We start from the raw sequence: 26554 nt of genomic DNA, 5'->3' as shown, positions 1-26554 counted from the left end.
ACAAACATTCGATTCTCATCTGACATTAGCAATGTTCTGTTCTTTTGTCAATGATTTAATTCAGCTGGGTGGGCCTGGAACCATGTTCTTCAACCAGAGTGACTCTGATGTAACTTCATCTCCTTGTCTTACAGCTTTTTTAAAGCCAGTCCCTTCCTTACACACCCAGTACTTAGGAGAAGGAGGAAGAGGAAGAAAACTGAATTTTCTTACATCATCTGTAGGGTTTGTGTAGGGGCTAACACATTTGACTTGGCAAGAAAGAGGGATTTAATCACTAAAAGACAGGCTGCCTTCTTTTTTCATCTTTATTAAGGAAAATTTCAATCAAAATTTTAGATACTTCAAAAATAGTGATTTAAGGTCTCTTAAATTTAGCTGTGTCAAGGAAGAAAGTCAAGTGGTGGTTCTCAGGGTACTGCAAATATTTATTTTAGAGTTAGAATTAATCCTCCCCTTGGATACCAGTTCTTCCTACCTGAAGAGGCAGGTGCTACTGAAAATAGGGACTCTTTGTTCTTCTTGTTTCTTTGGTCAGTCCAGATACATGAGTGTTTTGCCAGGAATGCTCCTGTGTGGCAGCTGAGTCAGGGTGCCCCAGCACATGCACTCATGGGCCTGCAGCCAGGCAGGGCTAATGAACTTTGTGCTAATGCCCTCTCCCCCCATCTGCCATAGGTGAGATGCTTAGCTCCAGATTCAGAGACTACTTCTGACTTCTTCAGGTTGTGCATTACGGAAGGACCAGTATAAGCCAAGTGTTCCCCTTCCTTAACTACCCTTTCAAACAAACAACAAACGTGCTTCCCAGAGCTGTTTTCGGTGATGACACCTGAGGCAGGAATGGACAGCCCACAGTTACACACTGACTCACAGTCTTCAAGTGTTTCCTTGCTCAGTGACTTTGCTGTTTGCCACAGCAAACCCACTTCCTAATTTACTTTTAACATATTTGTTCCAAATAGTAGTCCAAGGACCAGTGTGTGGCTGGTCTCGGAGCTGCTGTCAGGATGTGCTGTTTCCCCTCTGCTCCTGCCTCTCGTTGAAGTATTTCCTCTGCTCCTGTATGGCTTGTTCCAGCAGGGGCACATTCATCCCTTCCACGCAGGTCAATATCCGTGCTTTCACCACAGGACTGGAAGTTTCTGGAGAAAGGAAAACAGACAGAGCAGCTTGGAGGCAGAGAGTTCCCTCAGGCAACATACGACTCCAGCTGGGCAAATAACCATAGCCTGAGAACTTCCAGGAGGCTGGACTGGCCACATGCTGCCACTGATGTGAGCAGCAGGACCAGCTTAATTCAGTGATGTGCTTTCCCTCTGCTCTGATGGCTACAAAATGCTGGTGACTGACACTGCACTCCCCTTGCACTGGCGAACAGTGCCAGTGCCTGCCATGCAGCATCTGTCTCTGTCGTGGCGGGATGCACTTTGGTTTTCCCTGTCTGAAAAGCAGCAGTGATGGGTCTGAGCTCATTTCTGAATGCCCCTGTGCAGACAAGAGGGCTTAGAAGAGGCTCAAAGCTGGCTACAACCACCAGTTCATTGGTAGCATTCAAGTGGTAACATGGAGCTGCACAGAAGGGGCCATGGCAGGTGACATAGCCTTGGTGACACAGCCTTAGTGACACAGCCACCATCTCAGTCTGCTCTCCTTCCACCCCTGCAAAATGGGGCAAACTCACTCCTAAGCTAGGATGACCAAAATAACAACTTCTAAAGCAATTTTGCAGCAGTGGCTTAGCAGGTCACTCTCTAGAGGCCATGTGCAGTGTGGCTTTCCACATGCCAGTGAGGACTTCTATGGCATGAATGCAAATGCTTTTTATCAGGTATGGCCAAGATAACAAAGAATTTGCTTCACCATCCCATGGCCCAGCTCAGATCAACTCCCCACAAAGCACCAAGCAGCTGGAATGCAGGGCACCCCAGGAAAAGACAACAGGGTGACCTGCATGACAGAGCCTTCCTCACGCGTCTGAGGGCAGGGATAATAATTAGAGCCTTTCAAGGATGGCAAAGACCAACCCAGCCACTTGCAATGAGGTATTGCTGCAATCTGCCACATTTGGGGTGAAGGCGGTCGGTGTGGCAGCTGGCAGTGATGCCAGGCTTTTTAGCACAGGTTTCTCAAGCCCAACAATGCTGCTGAAGTACTTCTTGTTTCTAAAAAAATCTGTGCCAGAGGATCAGATTTTCACCAATGGTGGCTCTTCTGATGGTGAGCAGGGACAGAGAGGCTGCTCCTACCTTGAATCACTCACTCGTGTGACTGAAGGAGCTGCATGAGATGAACTGGCTTGGCCCAGGCTGCCCTCAGTGACTAAGGGAGCTCTGAAGGAGCTGATGTACCATGAAGAGCAAAGGGCACCAGCTCCTGGAGCATTTACCTTTCCTGTGTTCAGCCTCTCCCAGGACCATGAAGAAAGATCCCACTTGGGCTTGGAATGGCTCCACAAACTTGGTGTCAACACAGACTTGGTACTGAGCCGAGTTGTGCTGAGTGGTGAGAATGGCTTCAGATCGGGCCAGGTCGTAGCAGCATAACCTGGGAATGATCAGTTTGGGAAGCTCAGCTGTGCAGGAATCCAATTACAAACCAAGGGGGGGGGTGCTCAGCCAGTGAAGGAAAGGCCTGGCCTGCAAGGAGAGCGGGGTACCCTTCTCACCTGCCAAATGTCCTCAGTGTCGTCCCCTCGGGGACTGAGCTGTTGATCTCCCATGGGAAGTAATAGACACCAGCACTTGGCAGCATCTCGCACAACGGCTGGCCTGCAGTAAAGCAAAAGGTCTGACTCCATGCTTCTCCAGTACCTGATCCAAATTATAAGTGACACTGCCCTTCAACTCTGTCCTTGCCCAGGTTCCACCATCCAGGAGGCTGCAAGAATTTCACAGCTTCCCCGCTGAATCCTATTTGCAGCTCAGTGCATGTGCCAAGCCCAGGGCATCCTGGCACAAAGAGGAGCTGCCTAGTCCCACACAACCCACAGCATGAAATACAGGCAGCCCACCAGGTCCTCTGGGTCTCCCTCAGGCTATGGATGAGTTGAGAAAGGTTAAGGAAGGAAGGAAATTGGTGACTGAGAAGTTCAGACAGTGTGAGGGACTGAGATGCAGGGATAGCTTCAGCTGCTGGGGTGACAGGGGACTACTATGCAGCAAGATTTAAGGAATGATCCTGAGCCTGTCGTCTTACTGCAGCATAAGAAATTCTGACAGTGTGTGATCCTGCAGCTGGAGAACAATAAATTGCATCCAAGCCAGCCTGGTTTCATCAGAAGTCTGGTAGGGTTTAGCAGACAGCGATAAACGAGCAGGATTAATTCCAAGACAAGGCTCAGGTGGGACCTCCTGGGAGCTCCTGTGGTGGAGCAGGGCTGGCACAGGCAAGTCAGGCACACCACAGAGCACACAGAAAGGCGGGAATGCAAAGCAGCTCCAGAAAGGTCCTAATCCTGCCTAGTCAATGTCATAGCCAGGCTCCTGGCTGTGCCCTAAAGTGGTTCCTTTTGGCCTTGTTTTCCTCTGATCTCCCTTGCAGGCTGCCTGTGTTTGGAGAGTTTCCATGCTCCATTTACTGCTTTTCTCTTTTTTTTTGCCTCACTGTGGGAGACCCCAAGAGCCGCACAACAGCCCAGGCAGGGACTCCTGCCACTCAGAAAGTGGGTCCATTGCAGGGCGTTCAAGGACCCCCCATACTGACTAGGCAGCAGTGGGGACACTGAGCTGACACACGCCGTGGCTTTAATGCTTGGCGTCCCTTGCCCACCCCACGCATTGCTCACGGGGTTGCAACCTTGCAAAATGCCCCACAGAGGACTCCGTGGGAGGCTGTCGAAACCAGGGCAGTGCTGGCTTACCCCGTCCCTGCACGTGTCTCTCTCTGTGCCTGCTGCCCCACAGCCCCATGCCAGGCTGTGGACACCCACAGCGGGCTGAAAAACCCCTCTGGCAGGGTCCCAACGTGGGCTCCGTAGGTGGAGACCCACCTCCCCGCTCCCTACAGCTCCGTGCATCCCCGCCGCACCTAGCATTTAAAAAGCAAGGACACTTCTGCACCTCCAGAACGGCAAAGGCTGTCCTGTATCGCTCGGGTTTTGCTCCTGAATCACGCTGTGCAGCAAGGTGGCTCAGCCAAGGATGCAAGACGCTCGGTGTGCATTTAATGCACTTTCTAACGAACAGAATCATTTAGGCTGTAGAAGCCATACCCCAATCGCCATACACGCTGTGCCCACCCAGTGTGCTATATAATGCGCGCTCCACCCCCACTGCAGGACCTCGCAGGGAGATTTCTGGCAGGCCCAGCCCCAAGCGCAATCCTTCACACGCAGATCAAGAGCACTACCCAACACCGCACTTAGCGCGTGCACAGACGCAGCCCGCTAACGGCATGTAACGAGCTGTTTATTTAATTAGCTACTCCGTGCCGACGCCGCACGTGCCGGGCGCTCTCGCAGCGCCGCTCCATGCCCATCGCAGCGCGATTTAAAGCACCGCTCCCAGCACGACTGAACGCGCCGCTCACCGCTCCTGCTCCGCCTCACGGGGGAAGGGCGGGCACGGCCGCGGGACCCACGTGGTCAGGACCCACGTGGCGTCGCGGGAGTGACGTCACAGGGGGGCGGTGCCGGCGCAGCGGGATCGGGATCGGGATCGGGATCGGGATCGGGATCGGGATCGGGATCGGGATCGGGATCGGGATCGGGATCGGGATCGGGCAGAGCCGCCGCCGCGATGGCGATGAACAAGGACCTGCAGAGGGAGCGCGCCGGCGCCACCTTCCAGCCCGAGCTGCTCACCCACATCCTGGACGGCGGCCCTGAGCGCACCCGCCGCCGCAAGGAGATCGGTGAGGGAGGGCCCGGGCCATGGGGACGGGGAGAGACAGCCCCCGTCAGGGCTCGGAGGAGGAGAAGGATATGCGGGGGTGGGGAGGGGAGAGGCTGCGTGATGAGGGGGATCCAAGGGGCGATCTCCGGGGAGAGGGAGAGCGGGAAACAGGGCGGGGGGAGCGGGGTGGGGAGTCCCGGGGAAGGTGAGGAACGACCGAGTTGTGAGGGGGTCGTGGGGCGGGAGGGGTGTGGAGGAGCTTTTGTGGAGAGGAGAAAGTTGTCAGGAGAGGGTTGGCAGGTGGAGGGTCAGCGTAAAGTAAAGGGGTCTTGCCTCATGGGTTAGAGAGGAACAGGAGCAGCGTTACTTCCCTGGTCCTCCTCTTCTCCCCTTCCCAGAAAAGGATTTAGGGTGGCCCTGACAGAGCAGTGTCCTTTCAGTTCTCTGTTTCCCCTTCCTCCAGAGGGTCAGAGGCAGCTTCCCATGGGCATTTCTCATGGGCTCTGTCCCCTCCTTTTTCCCTCCTAGCCCGCTCTTGCCCAAGAGTACAAATGTCACCTGTTTGTCACCCGGCACGACCGTGGTTATCAGAGATTAATGAACTACTTCCAGTCTCTTCCCTGGGCTGGGACTGTCAGAGGCCGGTGTTGTGTAACTTCTGTGCCAAAGGGGGGGGGGGGACACAGAGTCTGTGATCTCTGGTCACCCTGTTTTCCAGTTGGCATAGTGGTAATAATAACTTTGCCCTTCTGCAGGAGTTGCGTGGGGATCAGAGTTCACGAGGCTGCCTGAGCCTCAGGCTGTTGGTGAGGAGCCTGCAGGTTTTACATCAGTGAACTGCCCTCCTGCCAAGTCCAGAGTGCTTTGAACTGAAAATGGGGTTTATGTGTGGTATGAGAGTGCCAGGAGTTGAGCTCTCAAAGAGCTTTGACTTCTTTCTCATTTTGTTAACTTCTAATTTTATTTTCAATTTTCTTATGCCTCCGCCTTGAGCTCCAGCAGGTAAAACGCTGGGTTGTTGCTCACCCCCTGCTGAAGTTTGTGGAAGCTGAGCTTGTTTTCCTCTTCTGTTCTATCCCCAGAGGCCTTAGTTCTTAATGACCCTGACTTCCAGCACGAGGATTTGAACTTCCTGTCCCGTAGCCAGCGCTATGAGCAAGCCATCAGGAAGAGCTCCTTGATGGTGATGAAGCTAAGGGAATATGGAATTGCAGATCCCGATGAGATCTACTGGTTTAAAAGGTACCTAAAAAGATCCAGAGTTTGCTTCTTGTATGTACTTCAATCACCACCAAGGACGTTAGAGTTGTGCTTTTTTCCTATGCTTGTTGTCTAAAGGAAGCTCAAGACTTGTGTAAAAGCCCACTCAAGTCTGCTTCAGTGAATTTCAGATGAAACCCTGGATTCCTGAGTGTTGTGTTTTCCTAGGGGTTTTTTTTAACAGAAATGCAACATTAGCAGTTACACCCTGTTCACTATATATGGTGCAGAAACTGAAAAACTGAACTTGAACTTAGGTCTTTTTTTTTTCCAAAAGGAATAAAAAAATTATACTCATTATTTGAATCTGAATAGATCTGATGAGTTTGCAGCTTCTGATGAAATCTCCTAAAGCTGATTACTTCACTTTGCACTTAGACCCAATAAAGTCACATTGCAGAAATACTTGAAAATGTTCCAAGATGCCTTATAAGTTCTTATCATTGTCTGTTCTGTGTCCCTCCTCTAAGTTCCTGGTGCTACAGAGGTTCTCTTTGACCCTGAGGCTTTTTGTTGCATCTGACCTTTGCTAGTACCACCCTTGGATCAGGTTAATGAAAATAAGACTATCTTTACATCTGAGCTCTCATTCTTTCCAGAAGGAATTAGAGCTTAGTTCCTGATTTTGATGTATTTCTCCCCCTAATTCTGCTAAACTCAGTCTGATTTAACCAAACAGAAACTGGTAACAGAGAGATTACACAGACCTAGAAATGTGTTGTAATCCCATAGGTATATCCTCTGACACATTAAATAATGAACCACAAGCCCCCTCTGACTGGTTTTGTAGAAAAGCTGTTATGGGCCTCAGGGCATGACCATTGGCACTAGGAAATTGAAATCATCTTGTCCACTGTGGTTTTGCTTTCAGAGAAACTGGTCTGCACTGACCTGTGTCATGAAATTTCTCGTGGAAGTAACATAAATAATTTGAAAACTGTCATTGGTGGACAGTGATAACAGGGAACAAGTTCAGTGACAGTATTGGATTATTCAGGTGCTGCACAGCCAAAGTTAATAATTAATTTTTTTTCTACACAAGGTTTATTGAAAGTGATGGGGAAGTTTCTTCATTTATTTATTTATTTCTAAGGAGAAAATTCAGCAAAGTCTATCCAGTCTATCAGGTGGAAAATTTTAACAAATTTTCTATCTTTTTGTAGCATTAATGACAATATTATATGAAAATAGACTTTCCTGAAGTAGTCAAATGAGAGATTCTAGTTTTGTCTTTCCATAAACTTACTTTGGAGTCAGCAATTCTTAAGTGGATGAAAGTGTAAAATTTCATACAGATACCAAATAGTACCTCCATACCCAATGTGGTATGTATGGTCAGGTGGGACTAGTCAGAAGTCACAGTCCAAAACCAACTGAAACAATGAAAAAGACTTACTTTTTTTCAAGGTAAAATCTAATTGCAGCCATTCAGGATTTCCAAATACAATTGCAATTACTGTGGACTGACTGTATTTGCCATTTTTTATTTATTTTATATACCATATTTATTCTGTAATAACATGTAACAGAATGAAGCCCAGTGCATAAACTTCTTGCCTACAGGTGAGGTGTGTTCGCTCTAAGAGCTGTACACTGTTAATATTCTGATTTGATTTCTTTACCATAATGTCTGGTGTTGGCAAGGGAGGATGTGGGCTTGCTGCTGCTTAAAAAATGGAAGAAATTACAGGATTATTTTTTCATCCTTTGATTTTATTTGCATTTTAGCATCTCTCCACACTTTCCCACCTGTTGAGTGTCAGATTTTCTTTTAGATTTGGTGAACCTGCACCCAACTGACAAAATTGTGTTTATTTCTATCCCATATCCATGCTAATTGGTGCTAACTGGAAGGGACTTCATTAGTGTAAAAACTGACCTGGAGAAATTGTGTTTGGGCTTACTCATTTTTCCAAACTGAAGACTGAATGGATACGGTGTTGCAACATGCCTCAGATTAAGTTTATGAAATAGATTGAAGTCCTTGATTTGGATGTCATTGTATTTATTGTGATTGACCTTTCTATTTATGGAAGCTTAAGAAATTTTGTCAGTTATCCCCAAATGGCAGGGACAGATTTATATATGCAATTTTGAAGAATTTTGAGTTCTTTTCCTGTAGCTTTCCTAAACTGCCAGAACATCACTAGGTAGCTTTGCACATGACTCACCAACTTTATAGTTTGATTTATGAGTAGGTGAGGAGAAATGCTGCTTCCTTCACTGCCCTGAAGAAACACTTAAACAGTTGCTGCTGCTGTGACATGTCTAAGTGAATGCTCCTCCTTCCTGTTTCCAAAGGGTTTTGTTGGACTCCAAACCATAAGAGGATCTGTTAAATATACTTCAATTGCTTCTCATATAGTATTTCTTCTATGTTCACACTGCAGTTGCTGGTGTGACTGTAGCTTTGAAGGCCACCAGCCTAACAGTGCCAATATTTCAGATTTCTTTTGCAGTCTAACTGCAGCAAAATGTAAGTCAGCATGAAAAATGGGAAACGTTTCTGGTGTAGTGCTCCAATGCTCTTGGAAGAGAGCAAGCTGCTCAGTTTTAATTCACTTTCAAGTTTAATTAACCTTCATTGAGGAAAATGGGGTTAAAAAAGAAGAGAAAAACAAACTGGGTCAGAGAAGAAGGAAGATCTGAGAGCTGCTGGTCACCAGGTGATTCCTGTGTTCATGAGCACTGCACGAATGTGCACTTTCCCTGTTGGAATTTGTTCTTATGTCTTTAAATTAGGACCTGGAGCAGCTTTGAGCAAATCAAAGCAGAAAAACTCTACTGTGGGCCCTACTTGCCACTGCTTAATTAATGTGGAGTGGATGAGTCTGGCTTGGTCTTACTTTGATACAGCTGGAATAGGAGTTTATTGCCATAGCAGTTGTGAGCTCTGAAGCCCAGTTAGCACAGCTCAGACACAGCTCCTGCTCCTTCTCCACTGGGATGACCCATTCGTGCTCATCCTTGAGAGGGTTACTTCAAGAACTGCACAAAGCAGGAAAGTTTGCACACAGACTTTCATTTAAAGTAAATGCCCCTGTTATGTGAGCCAGTTCTGCAGCCTGAGAATGGCTTTGCAGTTGTTCCCATAGCTTTGGAGCCTCTGAGCACGCAGACTTTGTTTCTGTTGTCCTCTGTGCACTGAGCAACAGTGACTCACCTGTCACATACGTGCCTTCTACTGTGTGGGTGGCACTGGCTGCTGGTCTGTAATGCCAAAGCACATATTACTACACAGCCTTTTCCCATAAGTGGATTTGGAGCTGCAGCCTCATTGTGACACTGGTGGTTGTAGCAAGGCTGACCTCAGAGCAGCTGGTGATTGATCAGATGGTCACTGCCGCCATCAGTCTTGATGGAGCAGAGTATTTGAACAGTTACACACTGCAGCCTTTGGAGAACAACCAGTCCAGGTGCTGGGAGCGTTGAAATTCTGATGGGAAGCAGTAAGTTCAGAGAAAGAAAAAGAAGGGAAGAAAACCTGTTGTTCCTCCTTTCACAGCTGGTACCTCTTCTGTTTGCCCTGTGTCTTGAGGAAAACAGGATTCTCTCTCATTGTCATTCAAGTTGTTAAAAGGCACGTTAAGGAAATCCTCAGTCTTCAGTGTGGAGTATGCAGAGATGAACGGTTTTTGCTGTAATTTAACTTTCAGCTTAGTTAATGCAAGAAGCTGTTCAAATGCTGCACAATTAGTTACTGACACATCATAACCTTCTGACACAGGGGTGTTAAAGCATCCACTTGCAAAATGTCTGCTGTCTTACCCCTGTGGCAGAAGGTGGTAGTTAAGCATGAGATATATCTGCCACTTGTGATTAAACTTACTCACAGGCAGTGAAAGTCGCTGGCCTGACCTTTGAGAAGATTCCTGGGATTTTTTCTTGGAGCATTACCTTCAAAGAAGCAGTGTCTGACCTGATTTTTCTGACAGCAAAGCATGAGCTGCACCTTTTTCTCAAGTTCTTTCAATGACTGCTGAAAATACACAAAGAGCCATTCAAGCTCTTCTCAAGCTGCCCTCAAACTTTGTGTTCCAAAGTCAGTACTCATTTTCTCCCCGTAGATTTGTCCTTTTGGGGCCTGAGGAGTAGGTGCACAATAATTGTGCTGCAGGCAGTGAGGAAATAAAGGGTGCTGCTGTTGCTGTATAGGTCCTGGGCTAAAAGAATAACCCACTTAGGAAACCACAAGAATGTTGAAAAGTATTCTGTCTTGCACTTTTAAGCCCTTGGTCACCCTGTAAGCATCAGCTTTGTTAACATGTGCTGCTGTAGGCAATAGAATATTTTTTGGTGATGGAACTGTCTGCCTCCATTCCAGGAACTTGAGACGCTGTAGCTGCACTCACACCACCTTAAAGCACAGCTAATACATTCAGCACCAGCATTAGATTACTTGATTACAATAGTTTTGGTCCTGGAAAAATCCATGGCTCATTTTGTCTTGTTCATTTTAAACAGGCAACATGCAGTTCAGTGGTTCTTTGCCTCTCACTCTAAGGCTGGTTTTCACAGTCTGTATCAGACCTGCTGTTGAATTACCAATTATTTACTCTCTGCATGGTGCAAAAGGCCAGTCACAAATGCTGCTGTAATTGACAAACCACATGCAGAGCATCCCCTATGGTATTTATGCAGAGGGCTCATTTTTCCTCCTCTATCTTAGAGTTTAGATGGAATAAGCATTTGTGTACAGTAGATTGAAGATGAAGAAACTGTTCAAGCTGCAGAAGGGAAGATGTTTTAATTGAGAATGTACTTTGCCTGCCATTGTGGCTACTAGGTGATTAGAGTTTTCTTTCATGAAATAACTTCTGTTTTGGTGAAACACGCCTAAAATGTCTGATTTTTTCTTTCCATTCCCTCCAGCACTAGACTGTAATGGTAATTTTAATTGAAGGTGTGTTCCAGATCTCACAACTGATAGAAGCAGCTGCAGGTGATACAGAGCTGTTCTGAAAAGAACTCAGTCACCAAAGAAACCTTTTCCTTTTTAATACATATTGGTTCTACTTAATAATGCCCTAGTTGTAGGCTACCAGCAGCAGTGGGATTTAGTCCCACAAAACCTGAGAGATGGGGAAGAAAATAATTTGATTTTCATGTCCTTAGTTTTAAGTTCCTCATGAACCTTTGTAGAATAACATTTTTTCCACTTACATAGCAACAGCAAGATTCATGGGGTGAAGATGCCTGGAAGAAACATCTATTTCCCCATTAGCATTGCTTCTGATGCCTCCACATTTGGAGGTTGCTTGTGGACAAAAAAAAAAAAAGATTGAAAAAGGCAAAAATATTATTTGTCTTATGCTCCAGTTGGAGAAAAGCCTTTCAGGTTCACAGTAACAGTAAGACTGAGATCCAGATCCCTCTATTTCTCTCCTGTAGAACATGCTTGGGCAATTTTCCTGAACCTTTGGGTCTCCACTTCAGCATGTTTCACAAAACCATAGAGACCCAAACGACTGATGCTCAGAAGGAGAAGTGGCTGCCCCTGGTCTGTGGAGTCAAGATAATTGGCACCTACGCCCAAACCGAAATGGGACATGGTTAGTTCCCTTCAGGGATCAATGGGTAACCTCTTTTCTCTAACTCCAGTGGGTAAATTGTTGATGTTCCCTGGGTCAGTCTAAAGGGGGAAAGGTAAAATTCCTCAGTTAATGATTGATGTCTGTAGCCAGACAGCTGCCTCGTTTCACATCCTGACAATCCCAGGATTTCTTTTGGTCTTTTCCAGAATGCACCTCTTAGCTGATCTCTGCATTGGTAGTTGTTACCTTTGTTTTAAAATGAGGAGGTTGTTCTAAGCCCTGAGAGTCTGAATTTCACTTGAACCAGTTGGAACATGTCAGTGAACAGTACTGTGGGTTTTATTTCTGCCTAATTTTGGGACATGTATGCCAGAGCCCTTAGTGCATAGCTAGCCTGCAGGAACAGGTCAGGAGCATTCCTTTAGGAGCAGTGGAGCACGGTGAGATTGTGAGTTTTGGGTTGAAAGTCAGGTATGCTTTGCCCCAGGCACTTTTCTTCCAGATGCTGCTGCACTGCAGCTGTACAACTTCATGGAAAGGTCTTGGTTACAAAGAAGAAAAACATCTTATGCCTGCTGTTGTTGAAAGCAACTTTCACTGCTTTAAGTGGAAAAACATTTAATGCATCTGAAAACAGTCTTTTAGCCCAGAACCTGGAATTATGGCTGTTAAATACCAGCAAGAATAGTTTACAGACAAGGACTCCAGTGTTTGTGCTGGCATCTGAACTGGGAAAGCCTGAGGTGTACAAGTCTGGACACTGCTGGATGGCAGTGCCAGCTGCCTGGTTGTTCAGTTACAGCTGCTGAAACATTTGTAGAAGACTCAATGGAAGAAATCCTGTCCTCTTTCCTGCTCAACAAACCCAGCTCAACACCAGAAGCTGAGAGATAACTGGATGGCAACAAACAGTGCCTGCTGGCCTTGTTTGCTTTCTCACACCAGCTGCTTTAAATCAGTCACATCCCCACTGCAGTGATTTGTTTTACTTCTAATTTCACATTAGAAAATTGCACTTTCTTGCCTGGTGATGGTTGATTTCCTTATGGTTCTCATGTTGTTTCATGGTTAAATTGGTATTTTGACACTGCGTAGAGCTAATACAGTAAAGCAGATATACTTTCTATGCTGAATAATTAAAATGCCAGAATTCGGGGTTCCTGCTGTGTTGAGTATCTGATACTTCATCAGTGAAGCTGCTGCAGTAATTGTCACTGAGCTGTTCTTGGGGAACTTTAATTGTATAATTGTTTAATTTAATCCTGATGTTTAAAATGTGGTAATGAAGAAACAGATCTCTGGATTATTGAATTGAACCTTAGCCTGGATGGGTAGTTACTCAGTTTTATCTTGGTGACTATGGGTGTATTGATTTTAACCTGTTCCATAGTGAAGAAATCTCTCTCTCAAAAAAAAAAAAAAAAAAAAAAAAAAAGAGAAAAAAATCAAAGAAAGAAAAAACACAAATAGCACAGGGCTGAAAAAGAAACAAGGAGCGGTGAAAAAGTGAAAATATTGTGCTGTTTCTGTCTGGTTTATACCTACTGCTAGTAAATAAGGATTTTTTTTTCACTCTTTGACTGTCAGCTGTGTACTTCACTCGTACTGAACTCACTTAAAATCTGGTGTTCCTGGTAACCCGCTAGTCCCTGCTGGGTTTGGTCACTGTGCAGTCAAAAAGCTTAGAAAACCTTGCTGCTGGGTTTTTTAGATAGTTGAATTTATTTATAGGAGTCTGATAATATCAAAAACCAGTTCTTGGGAAGCCCTAGGGACAGAACTAGTTCATATTAATGTGTGTTTGGAGAACACAAGGGTGCATTGTTCCCACTTTGCTAAGAATGTCAGATGAGCTTGAGCCACGCTCAGACCTCTGCTCTTTCCTAATGCAGATCATTTATATATGTGTATATATTCCTGTTAAAGTCCAATTAAATTTATTTCATACAAAAATGAGCCAGATGGAGGTGCTGGTCCTCAATCTATCCCCACTATTTTAATACTCAAAGCTGTCAATATTTTAAGATTTAATGATGAATTAATTCTTTATATTGAAAATCTTAATAGACCACTTAATTACCTCACAGTGGTGTTTGACAGAACATGGAGGAAAAAGTAATTCTAATGAAAGATGTTTAATTGGAGATAATTTGTGCTGGTGATTTACATATTGAAAAATGTTGGCTTTCTTGCCAAGTTATTCATGTTCACAACTTTGACTTACACAGAGCACTGTCCTTTTAAGAAAGTTCTTTAAAATAGCAGAAGTTGAAGGGAGTTGATTTGAAATGCCATGTACACTAATTGTGTCTGATCTTTAATTTCAAAAAACTAGAGTAAATAGTGCAGCCGGTTAGGATTTGCCTTTTTTAAAAAAAAAGGAAGTTCATTGTAAACCTAGCTCCTTTAGCTGGATAAATTGGGACTTCTACCAGGTTCTACCTTCAAAACATGGCAAAAAAAAAAAATTAAAAAAAAAGATGGACTTCCTTTATTTGGTTGCAAGCACACTGTGTTCAGCCACATCACATCTCCAACAAAGTGACATTCTCAGCTGACTGCCTCAGCCCTTTGAACTTAGGGATGCTCCGATGTTCAAACCAGAGGGAAGGTTTGGATTCATCTTTTTTTTTTTTAATCAATCATAGTGCATCAAAAATAGGGGAATGTTGCAGATGCACTTTATGTATGATTACAGAGGAAGTCATTGCAGCATGTTTATTTCAAAGTGTGTGCCATTTCTTATTACTCAGGCGTGAGGAAAGGACAGTGCTCTGGCTCTCTAAAATACACTTGCTGAATTCTGATTGACACATGAATCATTTTTTTTTTCTTTTTGTCTCTTCCTGAATCTCCACCATGAATCCTCATGCTTGCTTCCCTCCCATAACATTCCCTTCACACTCCCATCCCATGACAATTCTTCACAGCTTTGTTCACCGCGGACGGCCTGAACCTCTGGACCTTCATCTGGGCATGTTCCTCCCCACCCTTCTCACCCAGGCCACCCCAGAGCAGCAGGATCGCTTCTTCATGCCTGCCTGGAACCTGGAGATCATTGGCACTTATGCCCAGACTGAAATGGGCCATGGTACAGTACATTCAATAAATGCTCTTTCTAAGAATGGCTTTGTGTACAGAGGATTCCCATGCCTGAGAAGAACAGTGTGTGTGTATCTCACAGTTTTACACGTGCAGCTGTGGTTGTAGGGAAAAGTGGACAGCCTCTGGAAGGGTTATTAGAACGTTATGCCATGTGCTGCTTCCCTCTCTTCCTCCTAAGGGGGGGTTTGATGTCTGTAGCTCTATGAATGAGCACCTGGGTGCTCCTCGTGCCATTCAAACCAGTGTCATTATTGCCCATCACTGGTGCTGTCAGTTTGGTGGCATCTGTTCATTTTACACTTGCTCTTCTTTCCAGTTTGATTTCTGCTTTGCTTTAATTAACCTTCAGTGTGAAGGCAAAAGGACAGAGCTTTGAGGTGTTGAAAGAGATGCCAAAAAATTAAGAGTTGCTGATCTTGGGTCAGAGAACATGCGGATGACTTGGTTCCAGTGCTCATGGTCTGTAGGGAGCTTTATTCCCCTTGGTTCATTCCCATGTGTTCTTTTTAACTGACCATGAAATGTGTCAGGTTTTTTGAGTTCTCTGTCTCAAGCTGACTTTGTTTTTTGTTGCTATTCCTTTGCTTTCAAGCTTTGAAATGGATTTTGATAACTCCAGCAGTATTGTGATTGCAACACTTTTAACTGAAGTTTCAAGGGGAGGGTATTATGCCTTGGGGAACTTTAATTTTGGTCATCTGAGAGTTGAGGATGAGAATTATTTTCTAAAAATGAGCAGGGTTCACCTTTGTGCTGAAGTGAAATGTAGAGATTGTGTGAAGCATAAACTAACTGCAAGTCTAAAGAGAATCTCTTGGAACTAGTGAGGTTTGAAGATCCTTTGCCAGCAAAGTGAGTCTGTGTTGAGCTGCCTGCCAATGGAAGTCTGCCATTACCTCCATGCTTTGGGAACGTGGTTGCTGCAAGGTGATCTCCTTTTTCCTGTTGGAGCTCTTGTCCTGCCCTGGCAGTCCAGACTCTCAGGAGTGTTCACAGCTTGTCTAGTTTAAGCAAGTAGGCCTTGTGACTTTGGGAGATTTAAGGCATTCAGGGGCAGTGCCACTGCTCTGAGACAGGTGTGTGAAGTAAAGAGTTTGGGGCAGAAGACAAAGACTGTTCCTGGAATTACCTCCCATCTTTTTGCAGTCTTTTCATCTACCTACATCAGTACCTGGGACACACATGCCATTACCTGCTGTCTTGGAGCTATGGATGGTCTCGTTTGGGAGATCAGCTCCATCAAGTGAGGAGAACGTAGACTTGATGAGGGCATGAAGAGGTGGTGGGCACTGTTTATTTCATCTTGTGGCTGAGAAGTGGATGGTTTTATTTTGCAATTTAATCAGATTGCATTTTAGTGAAATTCAGGTGAGTGTGTTCCTGTGGAACATTTTAAATGAGAAAGGGCTTCTGGTGTGTGATAGCAAAAAGGTGTCAGATTGGAGGTGCTTGGAAAACTAGTCTTAGACCACTGGGGGAAAAAAAATCAATGTTTTCTGAGAATTGGCTTCAGGTCCCAGAATGTGGTCTGGCTCTCACTTGTTCTTCCTTAATTGGTTGGTATTTAGCTCTTTATATATATAGCCTAAAAGCAAAGTTAAAATTTAAACATTACTACTGGAGTTCCACTTTCCATTGTTCAGCTCTGCCCTAGTCTGTTTTGTGACTGACTTCCTGCCAAAACAATGTGTTTGCTTGTTTCCAGGGACTCATCTTCGGGGTCTGGAAACTACAGCCACTTACGACCCCTCTACGCAGGAGTTCATCCTCAACAGCCCCACTGTCACCTCCATTAAGTGGTGGCCTGGTGGACGTAAGTGTATCTAAATCTGGAAGATGTATGGAAGAACTCAGGGAGGTGATGCCATGTGTGTTATATCTACAGAGTGATGGCTGGAAGTTGGTCCAAAGAGTGGGCTGAAAGCCAGTCGCTCTTGCCACAACAAACAACAGACTTACCAGAGCATGCTAAACATTCTCTGTGTGCTCTGGACTGTTGCTCAGCATCATTCACGCTGTAGATTTGGTGTAATTTTTGATTGCTTGTATCAAATTATTCATAGTTCCTTCAGCTTCACTGGCAGGTGTGCCAAGGACCTGGTGTTTTACAGTCAAGAAAATTGTGTTGTGCAACTTCCATTGACTCGAACAACACTTTGCCATAGAGCTGTATGATGGGGGTGACAACCAGTGAGGTCAATCTGGTTTTCCAGTGCATGATATGATGAGGTTATCTCAGAGGAAAGACTCTGAGAGTGTCTGACTGTGTTTTTGTGTTGCCTCCTGCTCCTGTTGCAGTTGGGAAGACATCGAACCACGCCATTGTTCTGGCTCAGCTCTACACCCAGGGCCAGTGCAAAGGCCTGCACGCCTTCATTGTCCCCATCCGGCAGCTGGGCACACATGAACCTCTGCCAGGTACAAATTCACACTCAGGGAATAGATTAAATCCGTTTCTCTCTGAATGTATACAGCTGCTGTGTCTTGTTAAAGTCCGTGGCTTATTTCATTAGCTGATTTCGGTAGATCACAGGGCTTAAATGAGTCTTTCTAATGACTGAACTACTACTAAATCATCTTTTCCTTTCACTTCAATGTGAAGTTTAGTTTGGGATTTGATTCTGCCCCTGTGAAGTTTAGTTTGGGATTTGGTTCTGCCCCAGTGTCTCCCAGCTGTGCATTCCACGAGCAGCACATCCTGCTTTCTGAAAGGGGAAGAAGAGCTTTCATCACTCTTTAGCTGGAAGTGAGCTGCATGAACTTTAGAGACAGCTCCCACCATGAGTGGATAGTAGGGTTGCATGGAAATTATGGAGATTCCCACGTTTTGATGTCCAGTTGTTGTGGTTTAACCCATCAGGAAACTAAACACACAGAGCCATTCCCTCCACACAGAAGGATGGGGAAAAGAACTGTGAAAAAGGTAAAACTTGTAGGCTGAGATAAAGACAATTTAATAGGAAAGAAAAGAAAGGGAAATTAATAATAATAATAATAATAATAATAATAATAGAATGTGCAGAGCAAGTGATCACTGTGTGATTGCTCAGCACCAGCTGACTGATGCCCAGCCAGCCCCTGAGCTGTCATGCCCGCAGCTGACTTCACTCAGTTTTACTGTTCAGCATGATGCCACATGGTGGAGAATATCCCTTTTTCCAGCTGGGATCAGCTGTCCTGGCTCTGTCCCCTGCCAGCTTCTTGTGTCCCCCCAGCCTCCTCACTGGTGGGGAGTGTAGAAATTGAGAAGTCCTTCACTTGGTGTAAGTGCTACTCAGCAACAACTGAACCATCAGTGTGTTACCAACAGTTCTTGTGCTAAATCCAAACCACAGCACTGTACCAGCCACTGGGAAGATAATTCACTCTATCCCAGCCAAAACCAGGACACCACTTTTCCATCAAAGAGGTTAAGGTCCCTGTTAACTCTTACTCATAACACTGCCAGGACTTACTAGAAAACTAAACAATCTCCTTACTGGAGAAGGCTTGAACCTCTTGTGTGGTATTTAGTTCCTGTTTTTTAATGCAAGTGGCTTTGTCTGTGGCAGGTATTACAGTGGGTGACATTGGCCCCAAATTTGGCTATGATGAAATGGATAATGGCTACCTGAAAATGGACAACTACCGAATTCCTCGGGAAAACATGCTGATGAAATATGCCCAGGTAAAGCAGTGAGTTTCAGCATCTGCTGTTAGAAATGGACACACTGAATGCTCTTGTGAGGGTGAGTGCTGCACCAAAAGGATTGTGGGTGGCTTGTAAATGCTGCTTGATGAGCTTAGAGTGTGAACATGTAAAAGAGAGGAAACTTCACAGATCAACAGGCTGTACTTTTTTTTAATCTTTCTAATTTTTTTGGTAGGTTGAACCAGATGGCACCTATGTGAAACCAGTCAGTGACAAGCTGACCTATGGGACCATGGTGTTCATCCGTTCCTTCATCGTGGGTGACTCTGCTCGCTCGCTGTCCCGGGCCTGCACCATCGCCATCCGCTACAGCGCCGTCAGACACCAGTCTGAGCTGAAGCCAGGGTGAGTGCAGGGAGACCCAGAGCAGCCCAAAGTGCTGAGGGAAACTTCTCAAGTACTGGGAGGAAGAGGGGCTGTGGTTGATGTTTGCTTTGGCACTTGGTATGGTTTCAAAACACTCTTTGTCCTGGGAAGTGCATAATCTTCCATTCTTGGAATGTCCTCCCCTGCCAGAGGCTTTTGCTGGATGGTCTTAGAGAATCTGGCTTGATATGGATGGAGAATGTACTTAGAGTAGGGATAAATGGGATTTCTGCAGCAGTTTGCTACCACTGACATGCTAGCTCATCTGTGTTTTGCTCTAGGGAACCAGAACCCCAGATCCTGGATTATCAGACCCAACAATACAAACTCTTTCCTCTCCTGGCAACAGCGTACGCCTTCCATTTTGTGGGAGCCTACATAAAGGACACCTACCATCGTATCAGTGGGGACATCAGCAAGGGGGACCTCAGTGAGCTGCCAGAGGTACTGTGTCCTCTGGAAACCAGAGTGTTGGCTGAATTTGTGTGAAGTTTCTTTACAGCATGGAGAAAGAGGCATTGAGCCTTTTTGGCTTTCACTCATGAGATGCCTTCTCCTTCTGTAGTTTCAGAAGCCTCCAAGGCCAGTATGTGCTGGTGACATTTATTTGCTCTATTCATTTAGAGCACTTTATAAAAAGCAGGGAGTAATGCACAGTGAGAAAGCTACTGGGAATATATTTTTATTTTAAAAAGGTGCATTTCCAGGAATTATGGAGTATTGTTTGGGAGTTCAGATTGGTCTTGTGCTTGTGCTGTAGCTTCTTAATTGTTCTTCCAAGTGCTTAGGGTAGAACAGGTGTGTTGATCAAAGTATACTGAGGGGTTAGGGCTGTGAGGTGTTAACTTTCTGTTAGTGTTTGTGACAATGGGCAGTTGAAAACAGTCTTGTACATAAAATGTTTACGGGCAGAAGGAGTGGTGTACTTAAAAGAAGTCCTTCCATGTACAAGGGTTTTCATATAAATATTTGACTCAGGAGAGAGTTCCTGCAAGAAAAACAAGACCCTGTGGAACGGTGCAAGAATGGTGTTGACTCTACTTTGTTTTTCTGGGAGTTGCAGTCCTTAACACGTATGTGTGCAAGCTAAGACTGGCAAATAAACCTGGCTTTCCTGTTGCCCCTCAGCTCCACGCCCTGACAGCAGGACTGAAGGCATTCACCTCCTGGACTGCCAATGCTGGCATTGAGGAGTGTCGGATGGCCTGTGGCGGGCACGGCTACTCCCGCTGCAGTGGCATTCCTGACATCTATGTCACCTTCACCCCATCCTGCACCTACGAGGGGGAGAACACGGTCATGATGCTGCAGACAGCCAGGTATGGTGGGAGCTCTGCACAGGGATGTTCCAGCCTCTCCTCGTGGTCCTTGTGGCTGAAGTTTATACCAACAGGGTTAATTCGATTTCTGCTGTGTCTGTGTAACTTTTAGCAGAGGAACAAGGCATGCAGAATCTGCTATCCCAGCAAGGACAGCTGGAAGATAAGGGGGAGACATCTGCCTTAGGAATGCAGCTACAGCCAAAACAAGGACTGAGTCTGGGAACTTGGGGAGGGTTTTATGGTAATGAGCAAGTTATAATTTGCATGTAGTGAGTGTATGTAAGCAACACACTTGTAAAAAATCATGTGCACACAAGGAGGAGCTATCCCCCATGCAACCAGGCACCTGTAATAAATGATGCCCTTCTTAACACTAAATTGATGTTAAGGAGTCTTGTTTGGCCAGTTTGCAGTGAAGTTGGTGACAAAGTGATGAGCAGAAGTGACCACGAAACTGGTGTCGTGTTTCTGTCCCCTGCCCCATTTTTGGCAGAAAATAGTGTGCCTTCAACTGTTCTTGCTGGCCTGAGCCTCAGCGAGATGACTTTTGTCCATTCAAACAACTCAGGAGTAAGAGTTGCCATCTGCCGTCTCTATTTTCAGATTCCTTATGAAAAGCTACACCCAGGTGACCTCTGGCCAGCAGGTCACTGGCATGGTGTCCTACCTGAACGACCTCTCCAGGCAGCGCATCCAGCCCCAGCACGTGGCTGCCAGGACTGTCACCGTGAGGATCAATGACCCCACCAGTTTGGTAGAGGCCTACAAGTCACGTGCTGCCCGGTGAGCTCACACTGACTGGGCTGGGCTCAGGAAAACTGGGTGTTTGGGGAGGAGCTGGTGTTGCATTGCCCTGTTAATGCTGGATTCTCAAGGTGTGGCTGGTGAAGCTTTGATCCGTGTGTTGCTTTCAGGAAATGACACACTTAGCTGGGTTGGGGTCAGGGTTAAGTGTTTTGAGGTTGCAGGAGGCTGCTCATAGCCTTGTTACTCTGCTCCCCATTCCTTTGGGATGTATCTTTTTCTTACTTATGTGTAAAGTATATTCAAACAAAAATAACAAACTGCTCAGAGATCTCTCTGGAGAGAAACAATCCTGATATTAAAGTTCATTGTGAGGGAAGTGGGAGAGTAGAGCAGACACTTACTTGTGAGTAGGTATTGAAGCACCACATGTGTGCTGTCAGAAGTCCTCTTACCCCTCTGTAGCTGTGTTGTAGCTACAACAGTGATTATTGGTATTTTAGAGGCACAACTTGTCACTCCAGTCAATGTCTTCACTCATGGCACATGAGAAGAATTCTGAGCTCATGTGCCATGACTGACATGTGTATGAATTCAGTGTCTGTCATCCTGTTAATGTGATTATGTAAACTGTTTTTCTTCCTCATATGAACCAGGCTTGTAGAATCTGCAGCGAAGAATTTGCAAGCTGAGCTGAACCACAGGAAGAGCAAGGAGGATGCCTGGAACAGGACTTCTGTTGATCTTGTGCGGGCATCAGAGGTTGGTGGTGTATAAAGAGACGTGCTGTGAGAGCTCCTCATCTTTCTGTGCCCCTGACTGACTTTCTTTGGTTTCTGCAGGCCCACTGTCACTATGTGATAGTGAAGCTGTTCACAGCCAAGCTGGCCGAGGTCAGTGATGCCGCTGTCCGCGCTGTCCTGACCGACCTGTGCCTCCTGTACGCCCTGTTCGGCATCAGCAGGAACACGGGCGATTTCCTGCAGGTTGGTGTCTTTCTCCAGCACTCCAAATCTCCAAAACCAAGTTCACTGTTTGCAAATGTGCTTTACATGCCAAGCCAAAACACCCAAATGGGTGTTTTAGGTGGAAGTTCTTGGCTGTTGGCTGCCAGAAGGTCATTAGCAGTGCAGGTCTGTTGGAAGGCTCTTGTCAGGTTTCTCTTGTGATAAATGGAAACCAGGCATGTGCCAAGGGTCAGCTGAAATGGTTTCTAGTTGCTGATCAGCTGCTGTGTGCTAAAAACCAAGGAATTAATAAAGGAGATGCAGTTAGATGTACTCCCCAACCTATATCCCTCAAAGGGAATCTCGTGCTCCAAATCCCAACCCTTCCTTCAATGAATGGCTTTAAATTGTCAGGCATTACTTTTCTTGTCTTCATTCTGTCAGTTGGAGAGTGAATTTGTGCAGCAGTGTTTTGTTTGCTCTTCAGGCAGACATGGTATGTTTTGTCTTCCCATTTTCCTCTTTGCTGCTTACTGAAGATTTCCCTGAAGCCAGGCACAATTTAATATCCGTATATGCATGTTCTCCAAGAAAACTTGCTCCTGCAGTACCTTACAGGTACTCACAGAGTCTGCCATCCAAGATTAAATAGCTGGGCAGTATGGTGGGCTGTGCTGGCATCTCCTTTTGCTTCTGCACTGTGGCAAATTGACAATTGAATTACTTAGTGAAGGAAAATAAACCTGGTTTTTTACCAGCTGCTGCAGTTCTGTGTGGGAAAGCTGACCTGTGTGAGACCTTGGGGAAGGGAAGGATTTGTGACTTGTGTAATCCATTTCTTCCTTCTCAAGGCGGGTATCTTGACCAGTGCCCAAGTTACCCAAGTGAACCAACATGTGAAGGAGCTCCTGGCTGTCATTCGTCCCAATGCCGTGGCACTGGTGGACTCCTTTGACTTCCATGATGTCCATCTGGGATCTGTGCTTGGCCGCTACGACGGCAACGTCTACGAGAACATGTTTGAGTGGGCAAAGAAATCCCCACTGAACAAAACACAGGTAAAGAAACCTCTTTTCTTTTCCTCTTTCTCACGTGACCAGAGAAACAACTCAATTTAGGGTTGTTAATTACGCTCCAGAGATCTCACCAGGTAATTGAAGAAGGGTGGAGAAAAGTCACAAGTAGTAATGGACCAAAACTAACAACCTACTTTCAGTTGGCTCTCTGTAGTTACTCTCCCTGTGGGATCACATGAGCTTCTCAGTTGAGGGAGGAAATGGTGCACTCCACAGAGAAACAACTGAATTATCTCAGTGAATTTAAAAGCAACTACCACTTGCTGTTGATTTTGCTTAGTGAGAGTAGCTGTGGAAGCCTTGCCCATTTTCTGGCAAATCCTCCAGTCTTCAGGCAGTAGCAGTGAGTGGAGGAGAAAAGAAATTGCTCCCCTGTAGTACTTAGGTGTCAGATGTTGTGTATCTGACCTGGGATTGGAGCTGCAGCTGAGCAAAAATAAACTGAAGTGTCCCTGCTCCATCAGCCAGAATGGTAAATCCTGTCTCCTGGTGCCTTTACTTGCTGAGGGCAGACTGTATCTCCTACAATGGGCTGCCAGAGACTGCAGCTGGAGTTAAATCCCACCACAACTTGCTCAGTGTTCTGTACTTCTGAAGTCAGTGGGGCTTAGGAGCTTCATTACAGCCCCCTTAGGAAACCTGTACCAGTTTTCTTGTAATTAAAATGCCAAACAATTGTATGGATATAAATCTTGCATTCCTGTCATAATAGAAAAGTAGTGGGCAGGCTGTTTTTTATATTCTCAAGCTTTGTATCATGTAGACTCTGAAACACAGAAGTTACCTGGTTGTTCTTAAATCTCCAAAGTGCCTCTGGGTCAAATTTCCTTAGTATACAAACACACTGAACACACTGCAAGATGTGAGGAGGTAAAACTGTTTCAAAGCTCAAACCTGGCCTTGTAACCAGTGTCTTGTTGTCTTGCAGGTTCATGAATCTTTCCACAAACACCTGAAGCCAATGCAAGCCAAGCTGTGAAGCCTGCAGGTTTTTTAAAATGCACTCTTGTCCTGCCCTGAAAACTGGGTGTTTGCATCCTTCCTTCAGGCACCTAAATCAAGCCTTTGAATCCTGTAGCTGTAGGACAGTGAATAATTGTAGCCTTTCTTTCCTCTTTTATAAACGGAGGAGGTGTTTGGGGAGAGTGCATAGGGATTGATGCCTCTTTTTAAAGTGCAATTATAATGGTAAAATTAACCTTTTAAAAATCTGGGAAAGCTTTATGGATCTATACAAGGATTGCTTTTGTGAAGCTGCTAACTAGAGAGAAGTTCCTGTCAACTGGAAAAGGTGGCAGGACTTTTCTACGACGTAGTTGACAGCCCTCAGGCAGTAGCTTCTGGTGAGCATTTGTATCCTCCCCTCAAAAAAAGCATCAATGTCTTGCTTTTTCAATTTTTTTTTTAAGATTAGCCCCACTTCTCTCCTTGTATGGCAAATGCTTGTGCTGTGTGAAGCCTCCTGCAGAGCTCTGTGCATGTGGGTCTGCATGTGTTTTCCTGATGGATCTGGGAAGTAAATACCCATCCTTCCCTGGAGCTCTGCTTCAGGCATCTTTCCAGAAGAAATCCTCATGTTTCCTTTGTTTTTCTTCTTTCACTGCCCTGCACAAACTCCTTTTCCCCGTGTGCCATCTCCAGCTCTTGGTTAATAGGAGGTCAAAGGAGAACATAGTGATGCTGCTCTGAGGATAAAAACCAACTCGTAGTCATCAGCTGGGTGCTGATAACAGATGTTCTGCCCCTCTTTCCACTCTTAGTATTTTCTAGCACTATCTCAAAGCACTTTACAAATGTTACTTATGTTGATTTGGTGGGAAAACAACCACACGTAATGGTAAAAACTGCAAATTTGACCTGGAATGATGAAGCCAGTATTGGAGGGCAGGAATCAGTTGACCAACATCCTCAGGTCTTCTGATTTTTCTGGGATGCTGTCCTGGTTTTGAAGGCATTCGTCAAGAAAACGACAATCCCAAGTGAAGTGTCCAGATTTTTTTTTTTCCTAACCATGCATTTCCAAGGAGCTTTCTCTGATTTGCCTAATTTTGTTTTGATACTGACTTGGGCATTGCATGGTGCTGAGTGAACAGGAATGATTTAGCTTGGAAGAGAACATCCTGCTGCCCAGGGAAATCAGTGCAACAACTACAACCAAGCAAAATCTTTGCTGCTTTTCCACACCAGTAACTGTCCAGTAACCATAAAACCTCTTCACACTAAAGAAGGGCAACCCTGAGCTTAAAATCGTAGAAAGCTTCAGCATCAACCCAAATCCTGCAGTTCTGAGGCAACACCTGAGAAGCTGCTTCTCTGCAGCTTTGGTCTCTGTTAGTCTCTAATTTTGAATCAGTTTTCTGGCACTAACAATGGTCAGACACAAGGTTTGGCTCCACGTGCATATCTGAGTAGCTGAACAGAAAGAAATGTTTAATTTTAAATAAACTAATCAAGCTTGCCTTTTGGCTGCCGAGTGCTTCAGGTCCCATGGAAGTTCAGGATGCCAAAGGAGGCTGAGGGCTCGGCCTTCCCTGTGCCCAGTGGAACAGGCTGCTGGCCTGGGGAGGGGGATGGAGGAGAAGGTTGAAAATATGCTAATGAGAACAGCACTAGCTGTGTACAGATCTAATAAATTACAAAAATGTGTTTTCAGTCAAAATGTCTTTCTTTTCACACACTGCCTTCAGCGGATCTCATGTAAAGTAATGGAGGAAGTAGAATGAAGTATGCAGAAGACCTTAAATTAGCGGGATTTTGGTGTTTTATATAGTCCGACCTCCTTGGCTTTGCTCTGCAGTGTTGTAGGGCAGCCAGCCCCCTGCCGTGGTGATGCCTGTCCTATCCCACAGCGATCCAGCCTCCCCTGCTGCTCACAGCCACGGGGGAACACAGCTGGCACGGGGCAGAGCTGGCTGGGGCGTGTGCTCGGTGCCACTGCAGCTCAAACACCAGCAAAAGCTGGGCAGTGCCCGCAGCGAGGGTCTGACCGCGGTGCTGGGCAGCAGCAGCAGCTTTAATCCATCCATAGAAGTTGTTTTCCATTGCTTTTGAGAGTAGATGTACTGCCAAACACTCTCCTTCCTTGCTGTCGGTGAGGCTTTTGTGCACTTCTTGTGTCATCGTGCCTGCTGCTGCTGGCAATACCGAACGCCACAGCCCGGCGTGATTTGCTGTCTCGGGGGCAGCAGACAGTCCTGCAGCCTCACCCAGCTTCTGGCACCACGATGGTGCCATTTCCACAAGGGCTGAGCCCGTTCTGCTGGCGCCGGAGCAGTCCCAGTGTCCGGCACTGACGCCCGAGAGCGACTCCAGTCCTGGAGCGAGGGTCTGTGACTCTTAAAATAAATGCCACGTTTGGGGAAGGCTTTACAAGGAGCCCGTGTTCCCAGACGGACTGGCAGCATGTGTGGTGAAAGCCACGGTCGGATGGGTCTGCAGGTTCCAAAATAGCAGGCAGGCGATTCCCGGGGATTTCGGGAAAGCAGGAGCTCGAGTACAAACAAGGCAGGAGCAGGGCTGGCTTTGTCCTTTACTCGGCGTTGGTGTGAACTGCGCACGGCATGAAGGAGGTTTGGGACAATTCACTCAGTGGGGCAAGAGCGGGAATGGGGAGATCGGGGCGAGGGAACGGCTGCGGCTATTGGGACGTTTCTAATCAGGCACTACCAGGGGCA

At 45.9% G+C, this 26554-nt stretch overlaps 2 protein-coding genes across 7 annotated transcripts; one reads left to right on the top strand and one right to left on the bottom strand.

Annotated features, from left to right (window-relative positions):
- Positions 1-290: 290 nt before the first annotated feature.
- TEN1 (TEN1 subunit of CST complex) lies at positions 291-5372 on the bottom strand. Of its 4 annotated transcripts, none has more exons than XM_032128716.1 (4): positions 5169-5372; positions 2669-2771; positions 2390-2547; positions 291-1145 (listed from the first exon to the last, which is right to left on the bottom strand). In XM_032128716.1, exons 2-4 carry the CDS (start codon positions 2752-2754, stop codon positions 1006-1008), a joined length of 384 nt encoding a protein of 127 aa, XP_031984607.1. In that variant the 5' UTR covers positions 2755-2771; positions 5169-5372; the 3' UTR covers positions 291-1005. The 4 variants fall into 4 exon arrangements, with proteins under 4 accessions (XP_031984607.1, XP_031984611.1, XP_031984610.1 ...); XM_032128720.1 differs by lacking the exon at positions 5169-5372 and adding an exon at positions 4531-4603; XM_032128719.1 differs by lacking the exon at positions 5169-5372 and adding an exon at positions 4062-4524.
- Positions 4647-25532, top strand: ACOX1 (acyl-CoA oxidase 1). 3 transcript variants are annotated; one of them, XM_032128714.1, is made up of 14 exons: positions 4647-4854; positions 5918-6077; positions 11487-11647; positions 16440-16547; positions 17033-17152; positions 18286-18401; positions 18601-18770; positions 19073-19235; positions 19920-20110; positions 20717-20896; positions 21514-21619; positions 21700-21843; positions 22656-22862; positions 23809-25532. In XM_032128714.1, exons 1-14 carry the CDS (start codon positions 4740-4742, stop codon positions 23857-23859), a joined length of 1992 nt encoding a protein of 663 aa, XP_031984605.1. In that variant the 5' UTR covers positions 4647-4739; the 3' UTR covers positions 23860-25532. The 3 variants fall into 3 exon arrangements, with proteins under 3 accessions (XP_031984605.1, XP_031984604.1, XP_031984606.1); XM_032128713.1 differs by lacking the exon at positions 11487-11647 and adding an exon at positions 14560-14720 and having other exon boundaries at positions 4649-4854; XM_032128715.1 differs by lacking the exons at positions 4647-4854; positions 5918-6077 and adding an exon at positions 14560-14720 and having other exon boundaries at positions 11581-11647.
- Positions 25533-26554: the final 1022 nt, after the last annotated feature.

This window comes from Corvus moneduloides, chromosome 19 (assembly GCF_009650955.1).
Source record: "Corvus moneduloides isolate bCorMon1 chromosome 19, bCorMon1.pri, whole genome shotgun sequence".
Taxonomy (NCBI): Eukaryota; Metazoa; Chordata; class Aves; order Passeriformes; family Corvidae; genus Corvus; species Corvus moneduloides.
Note: the sequence above shows the minus strand (reverse complement) of the source record. Positions and strands in the feature narration are given on the sequence as shown.